A 23,158-nucleotide genomic window follows, 5' to 3' on the forward strand; every position below is an offset into this window, starting at 1 on the left:
GAGCTGCTGGAGAGAGTCCAGCGCAGGGCTACAAGGATGATCAGGGGCCTGGAACATCTGCCCTATGAGGAGAGGCTGAGGGAGCTGGGCCTGTTCAGCCTGGAGAAGAGAAGGCTGAGGGGGGATCTAATCAGTGTATATAAATACCTCAAGGGAGGGAGTGCAGAGGACGGTCATGGTCTCTTTTCAGTGGTGGCCACTGATAGGACTAGAGGAAATGGCCGGAAACTGAAACATCAAAAATTCCATAGGAACTTAAGGAAAAATTTCTTAACAGTGAGGGTGACAGAGCACTGGAACAGGCTGCCCAGAGAGGTTGTGGAGTCTCCTTCTCTGGAGATCTTCAAAACCCGCTTGGATGCAGTCCTGTGCCACGTGCTTTAGGTGTCCCTGCGTATGCAGGGGGGTTGGACTAGATGATCTCTAGAGGTCCCTTCCAACCCTAAGCATTCTATGATTCTATGATTCTATGAATTGTATCTCTGTGCTTTGCAGAGTGCAACCTAACTGCTGATGCTTAGCAAAATACTAATAGCATTAACAGAAATACATACGCTAGTATTACTGAACCAGGCTTGTTTGGTTGGTTTGTTTTTTGATAGGAGAAGGAAGAAAGAAGACCTGGGAAATGAAGAACAAGCTGGATCCCTGTCTTGCTGTAAATACCTGGATGCCGGTTAGTATTAGAGAAAGAAACAACCAAGCAAACACAATGCAGCATTTCACAGCTGTTAGGAGACCATAAAGCAACTTTTGCCCTTGTCTCATTGTCCCTTTCAAAAATGCCCCTTCTTTATTTGGCTGTCTTTAAAATAGCCATGCTGCTACAGGAATGGGAAGAGCCAACCTTGAATACCTTGAACTCCTGCCTTCTAAACGGCTGGATACGCAGAGCCAAAACCTGGCATCAGGGAGCAGGGCAGCTGCAGCGCGTTCCAAATATTGCTCTATTTAAAGCATCCTAAAGCTCCCGAGAACAACTGCAGAGACAAACCCTAAAACCTGCCCGTAAATCCGGCAGAGAGGAGAATGGCAGAGCCAGGTAAGAGGAACAGTTAAATGTTAATATAACAATGTGCTCTTAAAATCCATGACTGTGAGGGTAGTGTTGCGTGAAAATACTCAGCTGTTTGCAAGGTGCTGGTTCTTGTGTGATAATCTATACATTTTACCTTTCAGTACAAAAGTACAATCAGTGTAAAAGCTAATTCTATTGAAAGTAGCTTGGCTTCTCCTGAATTCCTTTTGAATCATACCAGCTTTTTTTTATCTGTTGTGGCTGTGATTTTAAAATAATTTTTCCTGAATCTTTTTTGAATTTCTTCTCCTGAGAGACTAATAAGAGGTGATTGACTACAGGGGTTAAACACTGAAAAGTAGTGGGTCACCCACTGGTATACATAAAACTGCATTAAAATACTGAAAAATAGATTTTTTTTTTCCCCTGAGGTTATCTTCAGCTACCTTAATATTGCATTTTGTCAGATGTGCCTTTAAGTTGACTAACAAATAAAGTGGTCTGTATAAAAATAAACTGAAATCTGAGTGTAATGCTGGGTGAATGCTTAAAAATGTAGATTTTAATCACACAAAGCTCAAGAGGCAGGGCCAAATGAAACTTCAGTGAACTCTATTATAAGCAGATTTTCACTGAAAAGGAAAGCACTATATTTTATATTCACTATCCTTTCTATTTAGCTCACTCTTAAGAGGTTTGCATGGTAAAATAATGCATAAAACCGATGTGTGCCCCGCTGCTCAGGTGTGTTTTCCTCACAGAATGGCTGGTGTGGAAGTTGTTGACATCCTCACGGGTGCACCGACAGCCGCTGCAGCCTCCCGCTCGCTGTCCTCGAGCAGCGACGGCTGCGTTGGGGCTGCGCGCGCGGAACCGGGGGGGCTGAGGGGCCTTTTAGCTTCCGTAGACACCCATGGAAGTGCCACGGGGCTTGGTATCACCTGATGGGTTAGGACTCAGCCTCATGGCTCCACAGAGCGGGAAACGTTTGGCACAGACGGACGTGTCATGAGTTCCGCGTGGCCTCGGCCGCGACGGCGCCGCCCCGGCGGGGAGGCTCCCGGCTGCCCCCGCCGCCCCTGCTCCTCCTGCTGCTCAACCTGATTTTAGGCACCGCCGTTTGTCCTGGCAGAACTTCGGGGACCGGAACGTGGCCAGCTGGGACTTGGGCAGCTGGAGTTTCTGGCATGGAGACACAGGAGACAACTCAATGTCACTGCCCTTATCACAGGATTTGTCCTTAAAAAGCAGATGTCCTTAAAAAGCCATTTTCACTTGAGCCAATTAAGCCAACGGTTGGATTTTTTTTTTTTTTTGAGTGATCATTTTCTTGGGTAATCACTTCATTTAAAAGACCCCATGGCACTTAATGGGGTCGACGTATCCCAGCGGTTTAAACTTTCTCCTCGCATCAGGACCTCTCAGTTTAGTGACTTTCTCTTGCAGTGGCTTTTCGGTATTGCTCTCAGTATACTTTTTACACATTAAAAACATTGAATGATATAATCTGCGAGATCATACCGAAGCTTGCACAGATATAAATATACGCGTGATATTCAGTATGCATTGCATAGGCATGTGCAGATTTTATATGTGCGTAGCGGCAGATACATAAGATAAGTAAAAGGGAGTTTATCCCTTTTTTCTGAGGCTTTGCACACGGGTTATTGGCTTCAACGTCTCACCCAGCCCCGTGTCAAGCTGCAGCCCCTCTTGCTCATGACACAAAATGCAGCGTTCCGGGTTGCTTTGCTGCAGCCGCAGCCTCGGGGTGTCCGTCCTGCGACGCTGGCTCTGCCGAAGCTCCTCCGTGTGCCCTGCCAGGATCCAGCCCGTTATTTGCAATGGGACCTTTAAAAAAATGGCAAGCAAAGAGAAATCATTCCCAGGAGCTGTAGCTTTACCTCATATTAAAAGAGTAATGGTCTTTAAGGGAAGCAGGTATGGAATTCCCTTGCCGCAAAAGGATACCAGCAGTTCAGAGCAGGATTTTACCTTGGCGGTATTTGTGCTGTATTTTGTTTTATACATGCATGTTTTCTGTATTCTGTTCTCTCACCCTCCTGGTCCACATGACCAGGAATACCAGATGAGACATCGTTGTGTTGTGCGTGGCTTTAAAAAGCCGTGTGGAATTAACCTGGAATTCCTGGGGATCGCTGCCAGGTCTGCCAGCTTGGCCCAAACCAAGCAAGGTGCTGGGACTCACTCTAGGATATTCATTAACCCTTTCAGAAACCTGCTGCTCTTTCACCTGCAGAAGAATGTGCTTTAAAATGCTCTCACATAGCGGCATCAAACATGGTCTCAAAGGGTGTTACGGCTGCTTTCTAGCGGCTTCTGATACCTGCAGAAAACCTTGTGAGAGGGATCTTTGGAAGTGCAGTGCTGTGCAGAAGGGTGTTTATTCAAGCTCTGTTTCTGCTCCTGCCATAGCTCGGGTTGAACCCGCACCCTGCCCAGGGCAGGGCCTTAGTGCCCCAGTGTCATTTACTGCCTTGCCCTGGTCAACATCCCATGGCCGTGCCGGGCCCAAACCAGCCGGATCAATGGTACCTTCTGCAAGACAAACCCAGGCCCGTGGTCACCACGTCACTGGGTTGCACCACAGTGGAGACTTTTGTGGTCTTTTCTTACTTGAAGGTGGGGAAAACGACATCAGTGGGTAACTGCATTGGCTGTAGCTCCTTCATGTCACTAGTGGCTGGACAGGAGGTGACTAAACCAGGCCCCTGGTTTAGCTCAGAGAGGAGCTGCCCGTCCCTAGGGCACAGCTGCTGGCTGCCCCAGGCAAGTTAATGCCAAGTTAAACAGGCATAACGTTAAATAATGATTCCATCTTTGATTTCCTGCTGCCACCCGGGTGGTGCTTCCAGAAGGTGCCGTACGTGCCAGCGGGTTGACCCTGCTGAGGCAGCTGCTGTCACCTCGTCCTGTGCAGATGTTCTCCTGTGTGACCTGCGGGCACCGAGGATGCAGCCACGCTCGTCTCCTGCCTTCTCCCTGCTGCGTTTGGAAGTGCTGAGCCCTGTGCTGGTCTGATTGCAGAGGCTACACTGGAAATCTTTGGGCTTTTGCTGTGTATTGTCACTAGGAGACCTGCCAAGAAATGGTGACTCCATGTTAAAAATAGCAGTGACGGACTATGTGGCTTAAGAACCTCATTCTGTGATAACCAGTGTGTTCAGTTCAACTGATGTGATAATTTAATGAAATCAGAATGAGTCTGGTGCGACCTTTCTGAGCAAGACCATCTTGTGTCTTTCAGCAGCAGTCCCTCTGTCCCGTCTTGTTGTTCCCATACTCCTTGGCGTTGGCTGGATAGTGGGTTGTGCTCTGATGGTTTACATTGTCTTCTCCTGATAGAAGTAAGTGTCTTGTATCACCGACCCTCCATGCTGCCTTTGCTTTGCAGTGCTGCCTTGTCTAACATAATTTTCTTTGTCCTACAGGAAAGAAGAATTTACAATGAAGTTGATTCAAGGAACCTGGACATTAAATTCCAGAATTTGAAATCGAAATTTTTAGCCACTAAAATACGTGTAAAATGTATAAAATGAGTTATTTGTAATATCTGTGCTGTAGACATGGCATACACTTTATCTACAACAAAGACATGAGATGCTAATTAGAGGTAGGAAGAATCACCAAACCAATTTCCCAATTTTATTATCTTTCGGGATGAAGTGCGGGGTTTTTGGGCGGAACCCAGTCCGTTCTCACCCGGGTGAATATGTCTGGGCTGCAGCGGGGACCGAGCGGGTGCTGAATTCCTGTGTGTTTCCTGCCATGGTCACAGTCCCCTCTGATGGCACCAACCAGAGCACAGTGCTGGCACACTAGAGAACAGAGTTGGGATTCAAACTGGAATTAAATAACTAATCTAGGGAAAAAATAATAAAAAAAGATGTAGTAGGTGAAAATCCCAAGATCTAACCTAGCAGGCACCGTTACCAGCACAAATCAGGACAGGGAGCAGCTGGCTACGTAGCAGGTTTTCAGAAGAGACCCTGGGAATTGCAGCGTATCCCAGGCTGAAGCAACGTCATAACCTTGGTGAGAAGGACATGAATAACAGGAGGATACAAAGCCTATAAAGCAAAGGAAATCATCCTCCTGCTCTGCTCAGCAGCGGCAGGGCCTCCCAAGCTCTCTGATTTCGGCACCGCGCTTGAAGAGCCAGTTGCGGGTCAATGGGAGAAACGCAGAGCAGAGGGAAGGGGCTGCGGTGGGTGATGGACATCCCATGGGAGCGGAGGGCAGGGGACAGGGATCAGCCTGGGGGGATGGACATTTCCAGCCTCCCCCAAACCACCTTCCGCTCCCTCCGGAGCGCCCAAGCAGGAGGTAACGGGAGGCAGCTCGGGACACGGAGAGAGGCTCGCAGTGTAGTTCAATCCCTTGGTGCTTTCAAAACTCTTCCAGAAAACACGATTCTGAGAAACCCGGTGACTGCACTTCTGTCGAGTCCCAATCGACGTCTTTTCTCATGAGCTCATTCTTCCCCTCACAAGCGGACAGAGCGAGCAGCGATCTTACCCGGCGCGGCGGCCCCGGTGCTGCGGGTCTGGTTTGCATCAGGCCGTGGGGCTGCTCCGGGCCCACGGCCCTTCCCTTCGCACCACGGCCAGGGCCGCCCCGTGCAGCCCGGGAGAGGAGGCACCGGCCCCAGGCCAGAAAACCCGGAACCTCCCGTGCATTTCTGCATTCCCATTTATTCACAAGGTGCTGATCAAAGTAGAGTCCTGAAAAAAACACGAGCCCCAGAGAGCGTTTTTCAGGTGTTTAACATCTGGCACAGAACGTTTTAGCAGCTGAACATTTCCAATAAGATGTAAAGAGGTAAAGCAGAAACATCAAAATATGTTTTAGTTTTATCTAGTTTTTGAGAGCAGAAAGATGTGATTTGAAAAAAACTAAACACTGCTGTAGCTGTTTCCTTCAAATTATGCGCTAGATCTCATGCCTCCTTTGTTGTTTATTTTTCTCTTATACATTTAACAATGAGCTGATGAATTGGAAGCACTGCTCAAAAGGCGATGATGAAGCAAAGCAAAACGAATTTCTAGGGTGGCGCCAATATTGTCAAGCACTCCTTACATAAGGGAAAAGAGCGTCCTGCCAGTTTTCTAGGGGAATAAAAGACAATTATTCCAGGAACATACCCAGCCCACACGCTGTCAAAACGCATTGACGGCTCCGCAGAGTGGCCTTTGCAGGGCCCTTGTGCACGACCCACTCATGGGGCTCTGGCCAGGGAGCAGCGAGAGGCTCTGCTGAAGCCTCCGGCACTTGCAGGGCTGGAGTCGGGAATGGTCCCACTGCCGGTCACCGTGTCCAGCCCGGCAGGAGCAGCGGGAGCCGTGGGAGCAGCAGGAGCAGCGTCCCAGGGCGGCTGTGGGTCCAGCCCCAGGGCGCCCGTCCCCGTGCAAGGCTGGCGGTGGCTCCGGTGCGGCCCCGCGGTGCCCGTCCCCGCGGTGCCCCCGTCACCGCGTCGCGCCGCGGGGTCCCGCTCCCCGCAGGCCCCGTGGCCCCCGCGCGGGCCGGGTGCTGCCCTGGGGAGCCCTGGCCCTGCCTACTGCTCTGCAGAGCGGGTCGTGCGCCCGGCCCCGCGGCCCTGCGCCCTCCCCGCCACGTGTGGTCACTGACATCTGCTTTGCAAAAGACTCCCTGGGTGTTGGGGGGGTTTCTGCTCTTCTGTTTTGGTGCGCAGGTGCAGAGCACATTGGCTTGTTCACATGAAAACGTAGGGCCCCTGAGTCATTCCCACCACCACTTTATTGATTTTAGGGTTTGTTCCCGTCTAAAGCAGGGCTCCTTTCAGGACTGCGTTTTGTTGCGGTCGCTGGTTGCTGCTCGCAGGGAGGAGGAGACCCCCGGGCGCCACTGGGCTCCGCGTCTGCTCCCCGCGGGTGCCGCGCGTCACTGCGGGCCCTTGCGCGGCTGTGGGGCCCGGGCGGCAGCGCCTGCAGCGCCGGGCGGGCAGGGGCGCAGCGCGGCGGTACCTGCAGCACTGGGCAGGCAGGGGCGCAGTGCAGTGGTGTCCGCAGTTAACCCATTACCCAGCTCCACACAGGGCTGACCTTGTACAGAGCGTGACGGCTCCTCATCTGCTCTAGTGATGTCCGCGGAGCTGTGCATGCAATAACTGCAACCCCCTTCTTTATGCAGGTAGCTGTGGTCACTGGAGATAGTCTTAAAAGGATGAAGAGCCACTCACATAATACTAGGGGCTTCAAGCTGAACTAATTAAAACTGACTTACCAATTTATTGTTTTTTAATGATGAAATGGTGGTTACTTGTGCTCTGCATAAGTATCTTCTTCTGGGTGGTGATGGAAAGAAAAGGTCACCAAGGCAGCCCAGCACTCGGAAGATGCGACCTCTGGAGAGCAGCAGGTACCTGGAATTGGGAAGCTGGGGCTGCTAAGACATCTGGTTTGCTGAGTGCCCAAAGTTGGCCTTGAAGAAGGTAGGAAGTGTTCCCTGTAAACAGGTGGAAGCAGTTTGGTGAGTCTGGAGTCTTCTGCAGTTTCCTCTGGTGGAAGGGGGACCCCGTAATTGGTTTATTTGGTGAAGAGGCTGGCGATTCCTGCTGGTTTCCTCACGACCACAGGCTCATCCCTAGCGGCAGTTGCACATGATGTTTCTGCCACCCGTTTTGTCTCGGTTGCCATAACTCATCATGGCGATTACCGGCTTCGCCTCATTCCATCACCTCGTGGCTGGACTGCAGGCATGTGGGACACTTGGGCACGGAGCCCGGCCTGGAGAAACCCCGCGAGCGTAGGAGGCCTCACACCGGCAGGACATCTGGTTTCTGCTTCTACATTAGTTTTCCATGAAATAGTCAACTTGCAGGTGTCAGTCTTTGTCTTCAAGGCTCTAGCTGAAACAGGTCCAGACGATGTAAGAACAATATCTGCATGAAGAGTTAAATTGGCAAGCGTGTTTTGGAAGCGGGGTGTAACTACTGCACAGGTGGCCTGTGGAGGAGAAAGATCCGTCTCGGGACCAGCTCTGGAATGAGCTCTGGAATATAAGGCCCGGTGGAAACGATATCATATGGTTTTCTACATACGCCTGCTTGCTGCCTTGACCTCGCCTCTACCCCCATGGACGTGCAGCGATGTGTGTGAGTGAATAAACAGGACCAGATGCTGCACTGGAGTTCCACTCTCGGAGTAAGAGCGAACGGGAGCTCCCTCTCTTTTCGGTCCTGCTCGTGTTTCATGGTTGAGGCCTAAGGAAATGTGGGAGAACCGACATCAGCCGAGTGGAAATGGTTTAGAGGCCTTCCAGGGAACTGCAGCACTTCATCAGTGAAGTCCTTGTGCAACCAAGGAAGCTTTAGAATAATAAAATGATCCACTTGCTTGATAGCATGAAGCATGCCATCTCCCAAAGGATTATTCCAAGCTATTTTGGTACCTGTTGTATAGTTGTACCCATTGGTGTAAAATCCAGTTGCCACTTGTTGCCTACAGTTGCCTACTGTTCGGTCAATGTGAAACAGCAGATGTGTATAGGACTGGATCTTCCTAACACAAGGAGTTTTATCACCAAGAAGTGATTTGTAGATTCTGTTGGGTACCTCTAAAGGCTGGAAGGGGTCTGCATTATTTGCACAGTCTGTGCCTGTGTTCTTTCCCAAGGCCAAGGAACACTTATCTGAGATGCTCGTGTTTGGTTGCATGCACCAAACCTTCTTCATTGCACATCAGAGTCCCAGAGACAGAAGATAATATAAACATCCAGCAGAATCTGTGTGACAGAATGACTATAATTTCATGCTATGGGAGATTAATAGTCCCCTGGAGCATGATCCAGACCTTCTCCACTACTGACTCAGTCTGAGCGCAGTCAGCCCCACTTCCACTAAACGCCGGTTTTATGGGAAAACTTCCTTCTGCTCTGAGTCACCGTCGTTGCTCCCTCCACACCGGCCTGGCATCTCCTGCGTGACGTGACGAGAGGCTCGAGGAACTGCAGCCAGCGAGACACCTGCAAGCCCACTAATGTAGGGGCTCTCTGCTGCTCTCCAGCCTCCCAGCGATGCAGCGCATTCTTTAATTGGGTCTGTTTTTTTTGTGATCAGGATGTTTTTTATTCTGAGAAGCATTGCTTGAGCAGTGTAAAATTGACTGCATTGTATAAAGTACCCCCAAATCCTGTTTTGCTCACACTGACGGACTCCGTGTGTATCCCGTGCTCTTCCAGAGTGGAGCTGAGTCCAGTGCCTCATGAGAAGTGACAGCTCTGGCCCTTTTTTGGGTTAGCCTGAGGATGTAATTCTCAGCAGAGAACAATTGGGATATTTAATTTAACATCCTGCCATGAATAATGTAACGACAAAATTTCACTTGTAGCTTCCTGAATGGAAATCGTAACTTCTGGTAGCGCTCAGCAATGTCGTTTTGGAAGACACCTGGTCTTGGCTGGCAGTCTGTTAGTCTGTACTGCATCTCTAGGTGAACTCTAGGTAATTATCTTCACGTACTCAAATATCTCCGTCACCGTTACTTGTATGTCAAGATTGAATTGCCTTTTTTTTTATATTTTTTGGAGTAGAGAGATAAGTGCCTTACGTTTCATTGTGGGGTCATTTTCAACACCTCTTTAGTTTCTTGTTTCCTCCTTTCTCGTTTCTTTCTCCCGCCCTTGCTGCTCCCCGCTCCTCTCTTGCCCGGGCCGTGGGGCAGGCCGCGCCGTGGGGCAGGCCGCGCCGTTCCCGCCATCTGTGTGCACTCCTGCTCCGGCTCCTCTCCTCGTTCCTGCCTGCTTGATGGTAATTGTCTTTGTCAGGAAAATGAAAACAAACAGTCTTGGCAACGTAGCCGAGGCATGTAAAATTCACAGAAAATGCAAGCACTTTAGCAGCAAAGTTTTTCCATTACCGAGACTGTGTTTATTGTTTTTACAACTTCCAGCAGGGAATTTAGGTGCTTCACGCTGAGTTCATGGAACTGCTAGAAGGAAGCAGTGCATTTTCATGCAAGTTGAGCTCCATCTGTGAGACCTGTCTGTGTGTTTCAATGTAGAACCGAAGAAGCGCTAAAACCCAAATGTTGTGTTGAGTGCCCTGTGCTTCAGCCCTGTCTTTTGTTTTGGAGGTCTTTGTTAACACCGTCCATGTCCTGTCCTAGAGATACTATATTTAATGATTTTGTTGCATTTAATATTAATTATTTTACATTTAGTAATTCACTGGTTTGTTACTTTCTGAATTTTTGCATCCTTGGTACATGTTGCTGTAAAATGAGCTTAACAGTATTTCCTACCTCATAGTTCTGTGCCCCTGAACATGTAAAAGCTTGACTTTCATGCGGATGTGGTAAGTTAATGATGAGGAGTGTAACAAAGCCCTGTGACGAACAGAGAGGAGTCGAGCGGGTGCAGTGGGAAGAGCTCGTTCCTCCTCACGGTTTTCCCCAGCCCGTTTCCAGCCCTCGTCTCCGTGTCGCTGCTCTCTGCCCTGCTGTGCCCGGAGGGGCTCAGGCCTCTGCGCCGGACGTCGGGCGTCACTGCCACGGGCAGCGGCTGCGGCGGGTATTCGCAGGGAACGCATTCCCTGTACTTTCTACAAGGAACACGTGATACATTTGACTCATAATTTCAGTTTATTATCAAAATGTTTTTATCAGATGACAAACTTGGAAAGCTAAAAGGAACATAGGTTTTTAAATATACCTGTTGTAGCAGTCATCTGAGGTATCTGGTACCTGTTTTTGGAAATCTCAGTTTGCTTTGATACACAAAGCAGTAGTTCCTTTGCAACCTGCATGAGAATGTTCAGTACCTATTATTGCAGATTTAAAGCTTTTTACCTGTCTTGTTTAAAGCTCCATTCTTGCAAGCAGCTGTGCAAATTTACTGATGTGAGGACTGACATCAATCGGAACAAGTACAAAGTACGTGCAGGATTGGGTCCCAAACACTGAGGAGGTCAGTCTGGAAACGTGTGAGTTGGCAGACTTTGTCTTATTGCCTGATTCCATTATGCAGCCACTGATAAAGTATATTACAATACTTCAAGTCAAAAGTGTAGCTCAGAATTAAATATAAAAACTATGATTTATACATTACTAGAAATTTTAAAAAAGACCAGCCTTTAGAGAAAGCAAGAAAAAGCTTAGAAAATTGTGAAAGGATCTTTGAGCACAATATTACAGGTTATATGTTGAAAAATTAATAAATTACCTACAATTTTCATTTGGCTGGAAAGCAGTAAATAAAAACAGATATATAGTGACTTAAGTAACTTCTCAGTAATTATTCCACTGTGTATTAATCAGAACAGGTCTTTGGATCCTCCCGTGTCAGTGGTTTCAAGTACAAATGAGAGCAGTTGGTAGGACTGGTGTGTGGAGCAGCAGGGGGCACCGAGTCTGACCCTTGTGCTCTAGGGTGGCACCGCGCTGCCAGGTACCGCTGCCTCAGGCCCAGCCGCGGGCGGTCCCGTTCCCGCTCGCAGCTGGGAGAGAGGCTCCAACCTGGACAGGGTCGGGAGCGGCGCCCGCCTGCCCGCGCGGAGCGGAGCGGACGGAGCAGCCCAGGGCAGGGCCCCTGCCGCCTGCCTGTTCCTCGCTCGCTTGAGAAGCAGGTTGTTCTGATGACATTGCTTCACGTGTGCCTGTTTGCCAGCCACTACCGTGACTTTTGTAGTGTATTTCCCTCAATTTTCTTCCCTCCTCCCTTTCTCAAAATTAGTTTTTCTTTTTCTGTAAAGCTTCTTGAGACGCAAGGTTTACTGTCCTGTCACCACACTCGGCACTTCTTGGCAGGATCCATGTAGTTGGTCTTGGTGCATGAAAATGCTTCAGAAAACTCTGGAGAGTTTTGCAATGATCCTATGACCCTTTAAAACAAAACAGAAACATTTTGGCTTTATTAATTCTGTTTAAAACAACCCAAAACCTCACATTTTGTAACTTTTTTTGCTTCATCCAGAATAGTGTGTGAAATGCCCTAATTTCTAAGCTCTGACTCTAGCTTTCCTTTCACCTAAAACGGTGCATGCTGCTTCTGCTCTGTTTTTCATGTTGCAACCCCCCAAACCACAGGCCTGTCCCTTTTCCATTGATGGCTCTTACAAAACTCCCACTGGTTTTACTAGCAATAGCCTCACTGCCTGCCATGAGTTTCCACTGAGAATTTTTCACAGCTCTGCACGACCGGACTCCTGGGAAAGGGAGGCCAAACCCTGTGATGTAGGGGGAATGTTCATGAGTACTTTCAAACCAGTCGAGTTTCACCAGGATCACACTGCTTCTCTGGATAGTCTCCACAAATATTCCAGTGAATAAATTTCCTGGAAAAAAACACTCACACAAACAGCAGATTTCAAGACATTATGAAGATCATCCAGCTAAAACAGTTTTTTAAAGTGTAACTGAGCACCTCTATGCTGTGAACTGCTCCTTACTTCAGGAAGAAGATCCACGATGCACATATCTGTGTGGCAAAACAACTTTAGCTTTAAATGACAAATACAGCCACTGATCCATACTGATCGTGTAACAGGAATTATTTAAGGAACTGATTCTGTGAATAATTTGTGATGATTTTGTGAATAATTTTGATGATATGATTCAGCAGAACCATGAAGTGTCCAAAGAAGAGGTGAGCAGAAACAGGTGAAGTTCAGCAGCTGACAGACATTTGTAACAATTGAGTGGCTCTAACAGCTCAAAAAAACCCTGTTATCTGCTTCAGAAGTCAGCCACAGCACAGGAGATTACACAGAGAAATCATTAAAAAGCCCTCATACGTTCAGGTGAAGCAGCAGTCCTTCTGCATTCCCAGGACTAGACCCCAGGAGTAGGGTTTTACCAGAAACGGAGCAGAAAAATATTTGGTGTTTAATAAAACATTATTTACATCTGACATTTTTTTAAAAAGTCACTATAATATGAACTCTGCCTCCTTCCCTGACATCCCTAGGACCAGCGAGGTTTGGTAAATACGCAAGGCCCGACCTGTGACTGTTAAATGCACTTATGTTTTAGCACTGACTGTTACAACTCTTTTTTTTTAGTGGATAAAAGCTTTTACTTGTCCAGTACTTAGAGCTGTCAGTCCACAGACTAAGATTTTATTATGCAAATAAAAATATTCATGAAAAATGTCCTGTCCTACCTGCAAAAAGAAATATTCTGCAGTCAGAGTAGCAGATGAGATTAAGCGCACTGGGGGCCACTATGACCCTTTAACATTATGTCATTAAGCAGTAATTTTGTGCGTATGTCTCCTGTATTGAAATGTTTTCTATTTCAGACCTCTAATGTGGTCTAAAATTCCTAAGTCTTGTGACCCCGACATCAACTGGGAGGACAACACAGCCAGGCATAAGCAGTCCTGGAGGTTCCTGCAGAGCGTCGACGATAACTTTTTGACGCAGGTTGTGGAGGAGCCGACGAGGAGAGGTGGGCTACTGGACCTCGTGCTATCAAATAGGGAGGGCCTAGTAGGAGATGTTAAGGTGGGGGGTAGCCTCGGCTGCAGTGACCATGAGTTGGTGGAGTTCAGGATTCAACGAGGAGGAGGCAGGGCTGTAAGTAGCCTTGCGACGATGGACTTCTTTGCTATGATGTGTTGTGAATACTCGTGTAACTGGACGGGAGGTTTATAGCTTTCATGCTGATGCAAGAACACCACCCAGTAGGTCCAAAACATACACAGATACAACGACATGAAGATGCTCACAACAGTGAGCTTAAAGGACTCTTGAAGTACTAAACAGTACAATATATAATACAAATCAGTTATGCAAAGAGTCATGAACGCTGCAGAGCCTGCAGGGCAGCACGAGCAGCCCCGCGAGGGCAGCACGTCGGGCCAGGGCGCCTCTGCAGAGACCGCAGCACAAAAGCCACCCACAGGGAAGTGCCAGCCAGATGGCAGTGGAGGGAACAGCCACTGCTTTCACCAAATACTTGAGCGTGTGGGATTAGCAGAGAAAGTCTGATGAAAAGCCGTTGAAAGAAAGATATTGGAATTAATGTACCGAATTGTATCAGGAAAGAAATCAGTCACTGTGTATGTAAATCCTGGAGAGGACCCAGCCTTTCAAAGCCAGCAGACGCTGTGCTGTCCGCTGTGCTACGTGATCGCATGGGACTTGTCCAAACTTATTAGAGCAAAAAAGTTACATTAGTGATGAACAGGTTGTTCTGGCTTAAGTTCAATGAAAAGACCCTAGTTTGGAACAGGTTGTTCTGGCAGAGAGGTTTCTAATTCCAACTACACATCAAAATCACAAAGCTGTGCTCACGCTGGCCTGTGCAGAGGGGCAGTCTCTTGTCTCTCATCCACTTTCAGACAGCCACCCTAATACACTTCCCATATGCTGGAATCACCCTGGTAAACTGGAATAGGGTTCTCTGAAATCCATAAACAAAAGCTGTGCTGCACTTAAAATTTATGCTTAAGATCATTATACATACTGACCTGAATTTGCCTGGGCTGTGCACATCAGTTTTGATGGAGTTGACAGCATATTCTGGTCTATATGTTCCACACCAAACCTACGCACGTAACAAAGAAAAGGATTTGTTAGGAATGAGCTTTCCCAAGACAACACTTGCTTTCATTTCACTATGAAACACTTAATGCTATGAGAACAAATTTTACATCAGAACATTGTGAGGAAAAAGCAATTTTAAAAACCCACTGTTGTTGTCAAACTTTCTCAAGCACCCGGACACCAGAAACTACCTGCCAGATTATTCCTGGATGTGTTCAGGTATGGAGGGAGGCCTAAAACCCCCTAGCAGCACTTTGTTTTCTCTGCTTTGCAGTGAGCACTGCTCAGCTTAGCGACTTGGCCAGCTTGTGCTAAAATTGAAAAAGTCAGCCTACTCTTTCTGATATGCTGTTAACACAAAATTGAGAATGATTTTTATAGTTTTCAATCAAGAAGTATAAAATACCTGTGCAAAGTTCAGAAAAAACAGCTGTTTATGGTTCATGTCAAGGCCAGGAAGAAGTTTTTCGTTCCCATTCTTTTTCACAAAGTTTTCATAGGCCTGCAAAATTGAGAAGAAATGTTATAGCTTTGTGTCCACATTGTTAAAATGAAGTGATGACAAGGAGCAACATTGAGTCTTTGACACAATTTGGCATCGACTAGTGTGCTGGCCATCCATCTTACTGCATGCCATCTTTAAGCAGAGAAAGAGGTGTCATTTCTTAGTATCAGAATACAACTGGCCTCATTGCATCAGGAAGGATTTCTCACTGAATAGACTTTACAGTAGCGATTCACACTGGGTTTAGTGAAATTGCCCGACTTGTGTTGGAATAAATGACAGTAGATTGTCTTCTTTTAGCTTGTTCCTCCCATAGGAAAAAAAAAACAGTTAATGTAGTGATTTCAGGAAGATGGGTAAACCAGGTGACTAGATTACACATCTTTTCATAAGGAAAAACAACTTAAGAATGCAAAGGAGGACAGTTGTGTTCTCAAGTATAACAGCTACAACTTCAGTGCATTCAATTCATTTGAACTGTTACATGTATTTTCTGGAAAATCACAGGATTTATGATTTAATTAATGGCTGCATGAGGCAAAACTGTTCCATGTTAAAAAAATACACACAAAACACAGTATATTCTTCAATGGAAATGGCTGCGATTTTCCGTCGTCATCACACTGGCAGCTACAGTAAGGGGCCAGCAAGCTCCAAGGCCACCGTTGGTTCAGCGCTAGCTCCTGTGTGAACTTCCCTCCTCAGCAGCTCATTCTCCTGCAGATTCTGTGCACTGCCTGTTGCTGTAGGTTGCCCTCAGCCTGCACCTTGCACAGTGAAGCGCCGTGGCCGAGGGCCTGCATCAGGCAGGGTCCCAGGAACCAGCGTGGCCGAGGTCTCACCTCAGGGTGCGACACCGGCACACGGGTGCTGAGGGCTCCCGGGGCTCCGTCCTCTGCTTGAGGAGGATCAAGGGATCTCCAAGACAACGAGCACCAAAGAATTCGCTTCTCCTCTGCCCGTTCATCTTTCCTTCACCTCATTCTTTCCATTAGAGTTAAGACATCAAGGTTCAACTGTGGCAAAAATCTTTCTCTTCTCTTACTCTACAGACCATGCATGCTGTTCTGTTTCCAGATAACTTGTTTTTCTCTCAGAAGTTAACCACATAAATGTATTTATTTCCTATGCTTTTGCCACCTACTGGGTCAGAGTCTAAAACCATACACCTCTGATAACACATACTTCTGCATACATTCCAGTTTTAAAGGAATGCAGTGCAGGATCCAGTTTCTCTAGTATAAAACTCGTCCTGCACTGAAGAAAAGAGTTTTGTTATACATCTAATGCGGCATTACGAAAAGGGGAATTTTTGTCTTTGCAGAATTTATTATTGGACTAGAAGTATGCCTGCAGGTTTTGTTCTTTTTTTTTTTTTTAATAAGTTGCAGAAGACTTCAAAACCTTTCAAAAGGGAGAAGAGCTGCTTTCGCGTGTTCCTCATGAACACCATGGGTCAGTGTATTGTTAGTGTAGCATTACTGATAGAAGAATGCAGGTATTTAGACTAAAGACAGAGCTGCACAACTTCCCAAGTAAGAGCAGTCGGCTGCACAAGTGCGAGTGAGGAATGAGTGGTTGTTGGGGCTGCCGGAAGCTCCCGTGGCTCACAGGCCAACAACAGCCAGCAGTGCCGTGGTGCTACAGAAAAGGCAAAGATCCGACTGGGAAGCATAAACAGGACCGTTGATAAGACACATGAAATAATCCTTCCACTCTACTTGGCACTGGCTAGGTCTCAGCTGGAGCTCTGTGTCCACTTTTGGGCACTAGGCTTCAAGAAAGATGTGGATCAACTGGAGAGAGTCCAAAAGAAAACAGTAAGAATGAGCAGAGGTCCAGCAAACACGACATATGAGGAAAGATTGAAAGAACTGGGTTTGTTTAGTCTAAAGAAGGGAAGTCTTGGCCTTCAAGTATGTAAGAGTCTTCAAATATTTAAAAGGTTGCAGAAAAGAAAGGGACAGGCTGCTCTCTATTTCCGCTGTCAAAAGCAAAGATGTGATGGTGCTTGAATTGCAAGCAGGGGATACTGGAACCTCTCCTACTGCTTACGTGAATGATACAGATAGAGTTGGTTCTGCCTGCGAGGTGGAGAGTGGACTAGATGAACTCTCAAGATTTTTTTCCTGACCTTTTTCCTATTACTTATATGATGTTGTAATAATTCTGAATGTCTATTTTTTGTTATAACTTCTGACTTCATAATTTTCTTTTGGCTACTCCCATTCCTTTCAGACAGGGTATACTCTTTCATAGGCTTCTACTATTTTGTTTATGCACAAATGTTCTAGTAATCAAAGGTAAGACTAATATAATATGTCATGCTGACACAGTCTTTAAGCTGTCAAATCATACTTTAAATTCTTATCAATAATTGTATTTGCCCTCACACATGCATATTTCTAGGGAGCTGAGTGTTGCTGATGGCGTTTGCAGAAGTTGTGGTGATGCCTTTGGGAAGTATGAGTTGACCCATGCGTCCCAGGTGCCCTCTGCAAGGAATCCTACCCGTGTCAGACACCGAAGGAGGGTTTGGAGAAAGAGGGAGATCATGTTACAAGAACTGCACCATCAGATAGATACAGATGTGTTTGACAGCAGAAGGGCATGGAAAAGCTGGCTGCTTCCCACCTCTCAGCCTGCAGTCACCAAGAGAAGATCTCAACTTGTTTTTACTTCCAGTCTCACAAGAGACAAATCTAGGAAGTGAAGTATCTATGTCAGGAAGACAGTGAAAGCAAAACCAAAAAGCAAACAGGCTCCCATGGGAGGGCTGAGCAGGGAGTGTCCAGAAGGACTCACTGACATCTTTGGATACCTGTATAGGTGACATGAGTCCCTTGGATGAGATGGTACTTTAAACAGGTTGTGGTAAATAGTGCCCCATGTAGGCAGAGACATTTGTGGCTGGAGCTTGGAACACCATCAATCTGTCCCACCTTTCTGAAGTGAACAAAAACTGGTCACGACAGATGGCCAGAGGCAGACAGATGTTTTGCATCATCAGTTAAGTTAGGTGAAGGTCCGAATGTGACACTGATTCATTAAATGCTTTCATTCTAGAAATTCCCTATTCACAAAGGGAAACAATAAAAAGAAAGCAAGTGAGCTGAAAAAGCCAGCGTGTGCTAGGAAGAGATAATACCTACTCTGAAATAAATAATAGGTCGAAAGAAATAAAATACCTGGCCACAATTTTAAACTATGCCTCAGTGACAGAGTGGTATAGTACTGTTCCTAATACAAAAACCTTGGTTCTTCTTCAGAGGCTCTGAAATGAATTTTCTTAATCTGTGTTGGTTTCAGTTGAGGTAGTAAAATGGATATTTCTTACCTTATATGCTTGTCTAACACCCCCATTATCAGCAATGTTTTCTCCCAGTGTGTTGATCCCGCTCAGCTGTAAAGACAGAAAGGAAAAACATAATTTTGTCAAAAGAGCTTATCCAGTATGTGTAATGTTAAATTTTGCAATTTTTTTTTAGCTTTTTCTAAGGGGAGAAATCACTTAAAGTCTGAAGTTTCAGCAGAAGATTATGTTAACATCTCTGAAGAGTATTTACCTCCCTTGTCTCAAAACCCAAGCAGATACTACTACTTTCCCTGATCTTCTTCCTTCCCTTCCTTCCCATAGAGGCAGCTCTCTAGGCTTTCCTATCTATTTTGCTCAGACTTTCTTTTCTGATGCCGATTCGTTTGTTTGTTCTGCCTGTTTTCTCCATCTCTTCAAACCTCAGCTTCCTATCACAGTTCCAGAAAAGGGCAGAATTTGTCTGTACAAGTTAGATAAAACAAGTTAAATGCAAACTCCAAGCAATTTAAATTACTAGTTCACAGTCATGAGTGAATCTGCTGTAAAACCACTAAGCATTTTGTTGTTTATTAGGCAAGTTAAGCAGCTCTTTAGTAGCAAGATATTTAGAACTGGCATCACTAGGTGGTAATAGTATTAGTAAAACAGTATCGCTAACCATGATGAAGCTATGGCAATGCAGAATTTTACTTTTGAGAAATTTTATTTTTGACCTTTAGCCTTCCTGCTGTGGGGTCCAGATGTTTGTCTTGGCTAAAGGACAAGAAACCTCTGAATGGCGGACAGCAGCAGGCAGGACTTGTTTCAATGGGGATATACATTATTTGAGCACCAAACTTCAGGGAAATCAGGTTCAACCTTATAAATTATTTTTTTCTGTTCTCACAGGGAATCAGCCTTTGAGGGCCGAAGTCAGTGCAAGGGCTTCAAGGACTGCCAGTCATACAGAATGTAACACCTGCCTCTTCCACAACAGTTAGTATCTACATGCATTTTTTACCATTATCTTTAGGATTTTCTTTTGTTCTTTTCTCCTTTCAGAAAATGACTTAAGATTTTGTGTTTTCTTATTTAAAACAGCATTGGCAGCTACAAATAAATATGGCATACATGCTGTCCACCTGCTAGGTCCCATGAAAAGTTTCCATATTGGTACACCATACACTGAGATTGCTCCTTAAAATTGCGTGCTGATTCTTCAGTCCACCAGTCTATGAGGTCTCCATTCTCATTAAAATTTCTGCCTGTAAATAATACATTAACAGTTATGTACACAAGAAAAAAAATGTTTTGATGCAATAAGAAGGGTACTGAGTATACTAATTTATGCAAAATTTTTCTGTAATGAGTTGGTCACACAGATGATGCTCTTTTTTTTTTTTCTTTTTACTAAAAGGGCTGTATTCCACCACAGAGAAAGAGAAACCAATTCACTCTGAATTACAGGATTGAATTAAGGCTCTCTTAGGAAACCTGGCATGTTCTATCTGTGACTCGTTTCCAAACTGACCCTAGTGTGGGTCTAGAAAGGAAACGTGACTGAACAGCAGGGCTGATGACTTGACTCTTGAATTCAGTCCTATGCTGGCCTAGTTATGCCTCCTGTGCACAGTCACTTAGAGCTTGTGATCATTTCTACCCTCTAATGAGTATTTCTTTGATGGAATCTGTGGAACCTTCAACTAAACTAAAAGCCCTTGAGTGTGCTGTTGCTGCTGTCTTTGGGCATTTCTTTGGCTGATACTTCTGGAAATCATCATGGGGAAGAATACTATAAACACTAATAAATCCAGACTTGGTCTGAAATTTGTTAACTCCAGTTATCTGCTCTGTGGAATGATTGAGCAGTACAATATGTAAAACATGCTAAGTACTGAAGTTGTGTCATTAGAAACTCAGTGCCTTACCATTATCATCAAAACCATGTGTAATTTCATGACCGATGACCATGCCTATGCCACCATAATTCAGTGATTTGGACTGGGTTGCACTGAAGAAAGGGGGTTGCAAAATGCCAGCAGGGAAGACTGCAAAATAAAACCCCAACATGATTAGGTCATGCCATTATGAAATAAAGTTAGATTTTTTCAGCAACAGTGAATTTACACACCTTACTGGCTATAACAGGAACAGTTCAGCAAGACTATTCCCTGCACCCCTCACGCACACCCAGCCTAGAGTAAAGCAAAATAGCTCTTCAATTACTTGCAGAATTGGCGTCAGCTTTAAGTCTTTGTTACTATTTTGCTTTGCAAAGAAGCAGTTTTAATTTTTCAGTGTAGAGCACTACGCATTGTCAGCATCTTTATGCATCTTTAACAAATAAACCTCACAACATCATCAAAGGTGGGAGGGTGCTTCCCTAGAATGAATGAAGCATTTGATCACTGCCCTCTCCAGAGGTCAATGTCAGCAGAATTTATTCTCCCACTGGAAATATTAGTAACTCCCACTAGAACTAATAAAAACAGGTCATGCTGGCAATGGAAGAACTAGAACAAATTGCTGCTTTTCGCCCACTTCCATGCTCATTTTTCTATGCCTTTAAAATTCAAATTAGCAAAAACAAATAGTGTTGCAATTGTGATCTTCCCTTAAAAGAAGAACAGAAAACAAATTTTGTTCTTTGTTATAAAATAAATAGTCCTGTTACACTTTTTATCTCAAGGAAGTCTTTTCCCTGTACTTCACTCTGCTGCAGCAATACAAAGAATTAATTTTTTATCATGTGTGACATGTTGATTACATCATAAAACTTGAATAAAAAAGTGAAATTAAATGACAGATTTCAAACAGAAAAATAAAGAAAACAAAACACTTGTTGCATTTCTTGTATAAATCCCAGTGTAGCTCTAACCTTTTATCTCACAAGAAGGAAGAACCATGGGAAAACTGAAATTTAATGAACAGGTTGGAAAAGAAACTGTTACTGCTGCCTATGGACATGGTCATTTCATTGCATTGCTCTTTTGACATGGAATTAAATGTCCAAATGTTCAGATATTAATTGTTGTTATCAGGAAATACTGACAGTAAAGATAAGAGTGCAGGTGCCATAATTTGTGAAAAGACATTTTAATGGCTGGCAATATGAGCAATATCTAGAGGACAGCACCAGAAGACTCTTCTGGGGAGATTATTGCTGGCAAGGCATTTACTTGGTATTACACACATTAGTCCCGCTGGCTTGAAACACTAGAGCTCTAACTCGCTGGTAGCTCAGTTTATCTTTTGCTTCATATCCTGAGAGCATCTTCCCTCTCTGAAGGCAGGCAGTTCCCCAGGTTTTCAGTTCCATTTAATTAACACTCTGTCACCGCAAGCATATTTGGAGTTAGCTGTCAGAATTCATATATATATATAAATTTGCCCTTTGAAAACAATACTCCATGGCTGCTTTTATATAATACAGGTCCAAAGTGGACAGGTATTCCTCCTAAGTGATAAATTTTGAACAGATCTAAGAAGAAAGGGGTAAGTGCAACTATTTGGGGATAAAAAACGCAGACTGTACTTCTCGACTTTGTGAACATCCAAGGCAGGAACATCCCAGGCTCAGCCCTGCAGCCCCGGGGGTCCCTGCTCGCCACGGCGGCTCCTTCCTCGCTCCCGCTGCAGCAGGGAGGGCCGTGGCCGTGCCAAAACGTAACAGCTCGGCTCTAGATTTCCTACAAATCCTGCAGAAAATTCCTTTCAAGAGAGAACTCTTTTATTGCTAAGCTAATTCGGACATCAACGCTAAGATCATAAGGCTTTAGCTATCCTGTAGCCACAGCTAAGGGATGAGATAAAAATTTATGGCTCATATTAACTGCCAGTCATCAGCTTCAGTCTTCCAGATTAGAATTCCTTTTCTACAAGTTTCGGACCAAAGCTATCTTAAACAAAACCTACGAGCAGACTTGTATTCTGAATACTGAATAATGTAATGAATACTTGCTTAGCCTCACCCCCACCTGCGTGCCCGAGCAGCACTGTGCAGCTGGGTCAGCTCTCCTGCCTGCCTGCCGCGACGCTGGTACCGCTGCAGGCCCCGCGCGTTGCAGCCGCTGCCCCGGGCACTTCTGCAAGTGCAACTACTGCAACGCACCGCAGAGCAGCCAAGAAGTCAGCACCACATGTGCAGGGTCTGCTCAATACATGACCTAACCCAGTCAAACCTGAAAATCTAGGACTGCATGGCTATTTTGAGTTATTTTTTAGCTCTTCAGTGGGAACAGAAGAAATTTAAAAAGGAAAAAAATAGAAACTGATTGGGAAATCTGACTTTATTGACTTCTTCCATTAAAAATTCAATGCTATTCCTTTAAGCCTGCCGGAGTAGTATCAAGACCTGTGTCATCAAGGGTGCTAAATAAATTTTAGGCTTTCTTTTTTGCACAGAAAAGACCCACCATTAAAATGTATACCATATTAAACACATCCTATAAAAGTTAGAAGAAAGCTGCATCCATTTGGCTCAGTGCAGCTGTGCTTACAGGGCAGGATGATAGACAGCCCTGAAACAAGGCCCCAGATTCCCTCCTGCTGCAGGGGCATCTTGCAGAGCAGTGACAGCAGTTTTTACACCAGCACTGTGAGAACCCCGTGGGCAAGTGGGCCTGACACGTCTCACCTTGGTGTAACGGTCTGTTTAATAACACAAGTAGGACTACATAGGCAGCTATTACTGAAGCCTGAAAAGAAATGGTAATTTCATCGTTGGCAATGAAAATAGCATGTCTCAACCAAATATTTTCTTTGGAAGCCTTCATAAATAAACAAAAAATATTGTTTCATTCCTGTGCAAAGGCC

General features: G+C 45.5%; 2 protein-coding genes across 3 annotated transcripts in view; one reads left to right on the forward strand and one right to left on the reverse strand.

The window, feature by feature from the left end:
- The first annotated feature begins 1,029 nt into the window (after positions 1 to 1,029).
- Positions 1,030 to 4,381, forward strand: STRIT1 (small transmembrane regulator of ion transport 1). Its single transcript, XM_088530431.1, has 2 exons — positions 1,030 to 1,042; positions 4,287 to 4,381. The coding sequence occupies exons 1-2, from the start codon at positions 1,030 to 1,032 to the stop codon at positions 4,379 to 4,381; spliced, it is 108 nt and encodes a 35-aa protein (XP_088386557.1).
- Positions 4,382 to 11,756: 7,375 nt separating this feature from the next.
- MME (membrane metalloendopeptidase) overlaps positions 11,757 to 23,158 on the reverse strand; it is a 50,322-nt gene continuing 38,920 nt past the window's right edge. For both annotated transcript variants that reach the window (XM_088530489.1, XM_088530488.1), the window contains exons 18-23: positions 20,272 to 20,391; positions 19,475 to 19,608; positions 18,386 to 18,451; positions 14,950 to 15,045; positions 14,468 to 14,544; positions 11,757 to 11,876 (exon numbers count right to left, since the gene is read on the reverse strand). In XM_088530489.1, coding sequence (XP_088386615.1) covers positions 11,777 to 11,876; positions 14,468 to 14,544; positions 14,950 to 15,045; positions 18,386 to 18,451; positions 19,475 to 19,608; positions 20,272 to 20,391 — 593 coding nt within the window. In that variant the 3' untranslated portion in view covers positions 11,757 to 11,776. The remainder of the gene's footprint in view (positions 11,877 to 14,467; positions 14,545 to 14,949; positions 15,046 to 18,385; positions 18,452 to 19,474; positions 19,609 to 20,271; positions 20,392 to 23,158) is intronic.

Source organism: Tinamus guttatus, unplaced genomic scaffold (genome assembly GCF_059628265.1).
Source record: "Tinamus guttatus ecotype Peru unplaced genomic scaffold, ASM5962826v1 Tinamus_guttatus_pri_ptg000376l, whole genome shotgun sequence".
Taxonomy (NCBI): Eukaryota; Metazoa; Chordata; class Aves; order Tinamiformes; family Tinamidae; genus Tinamus; species Tinamus guttatus.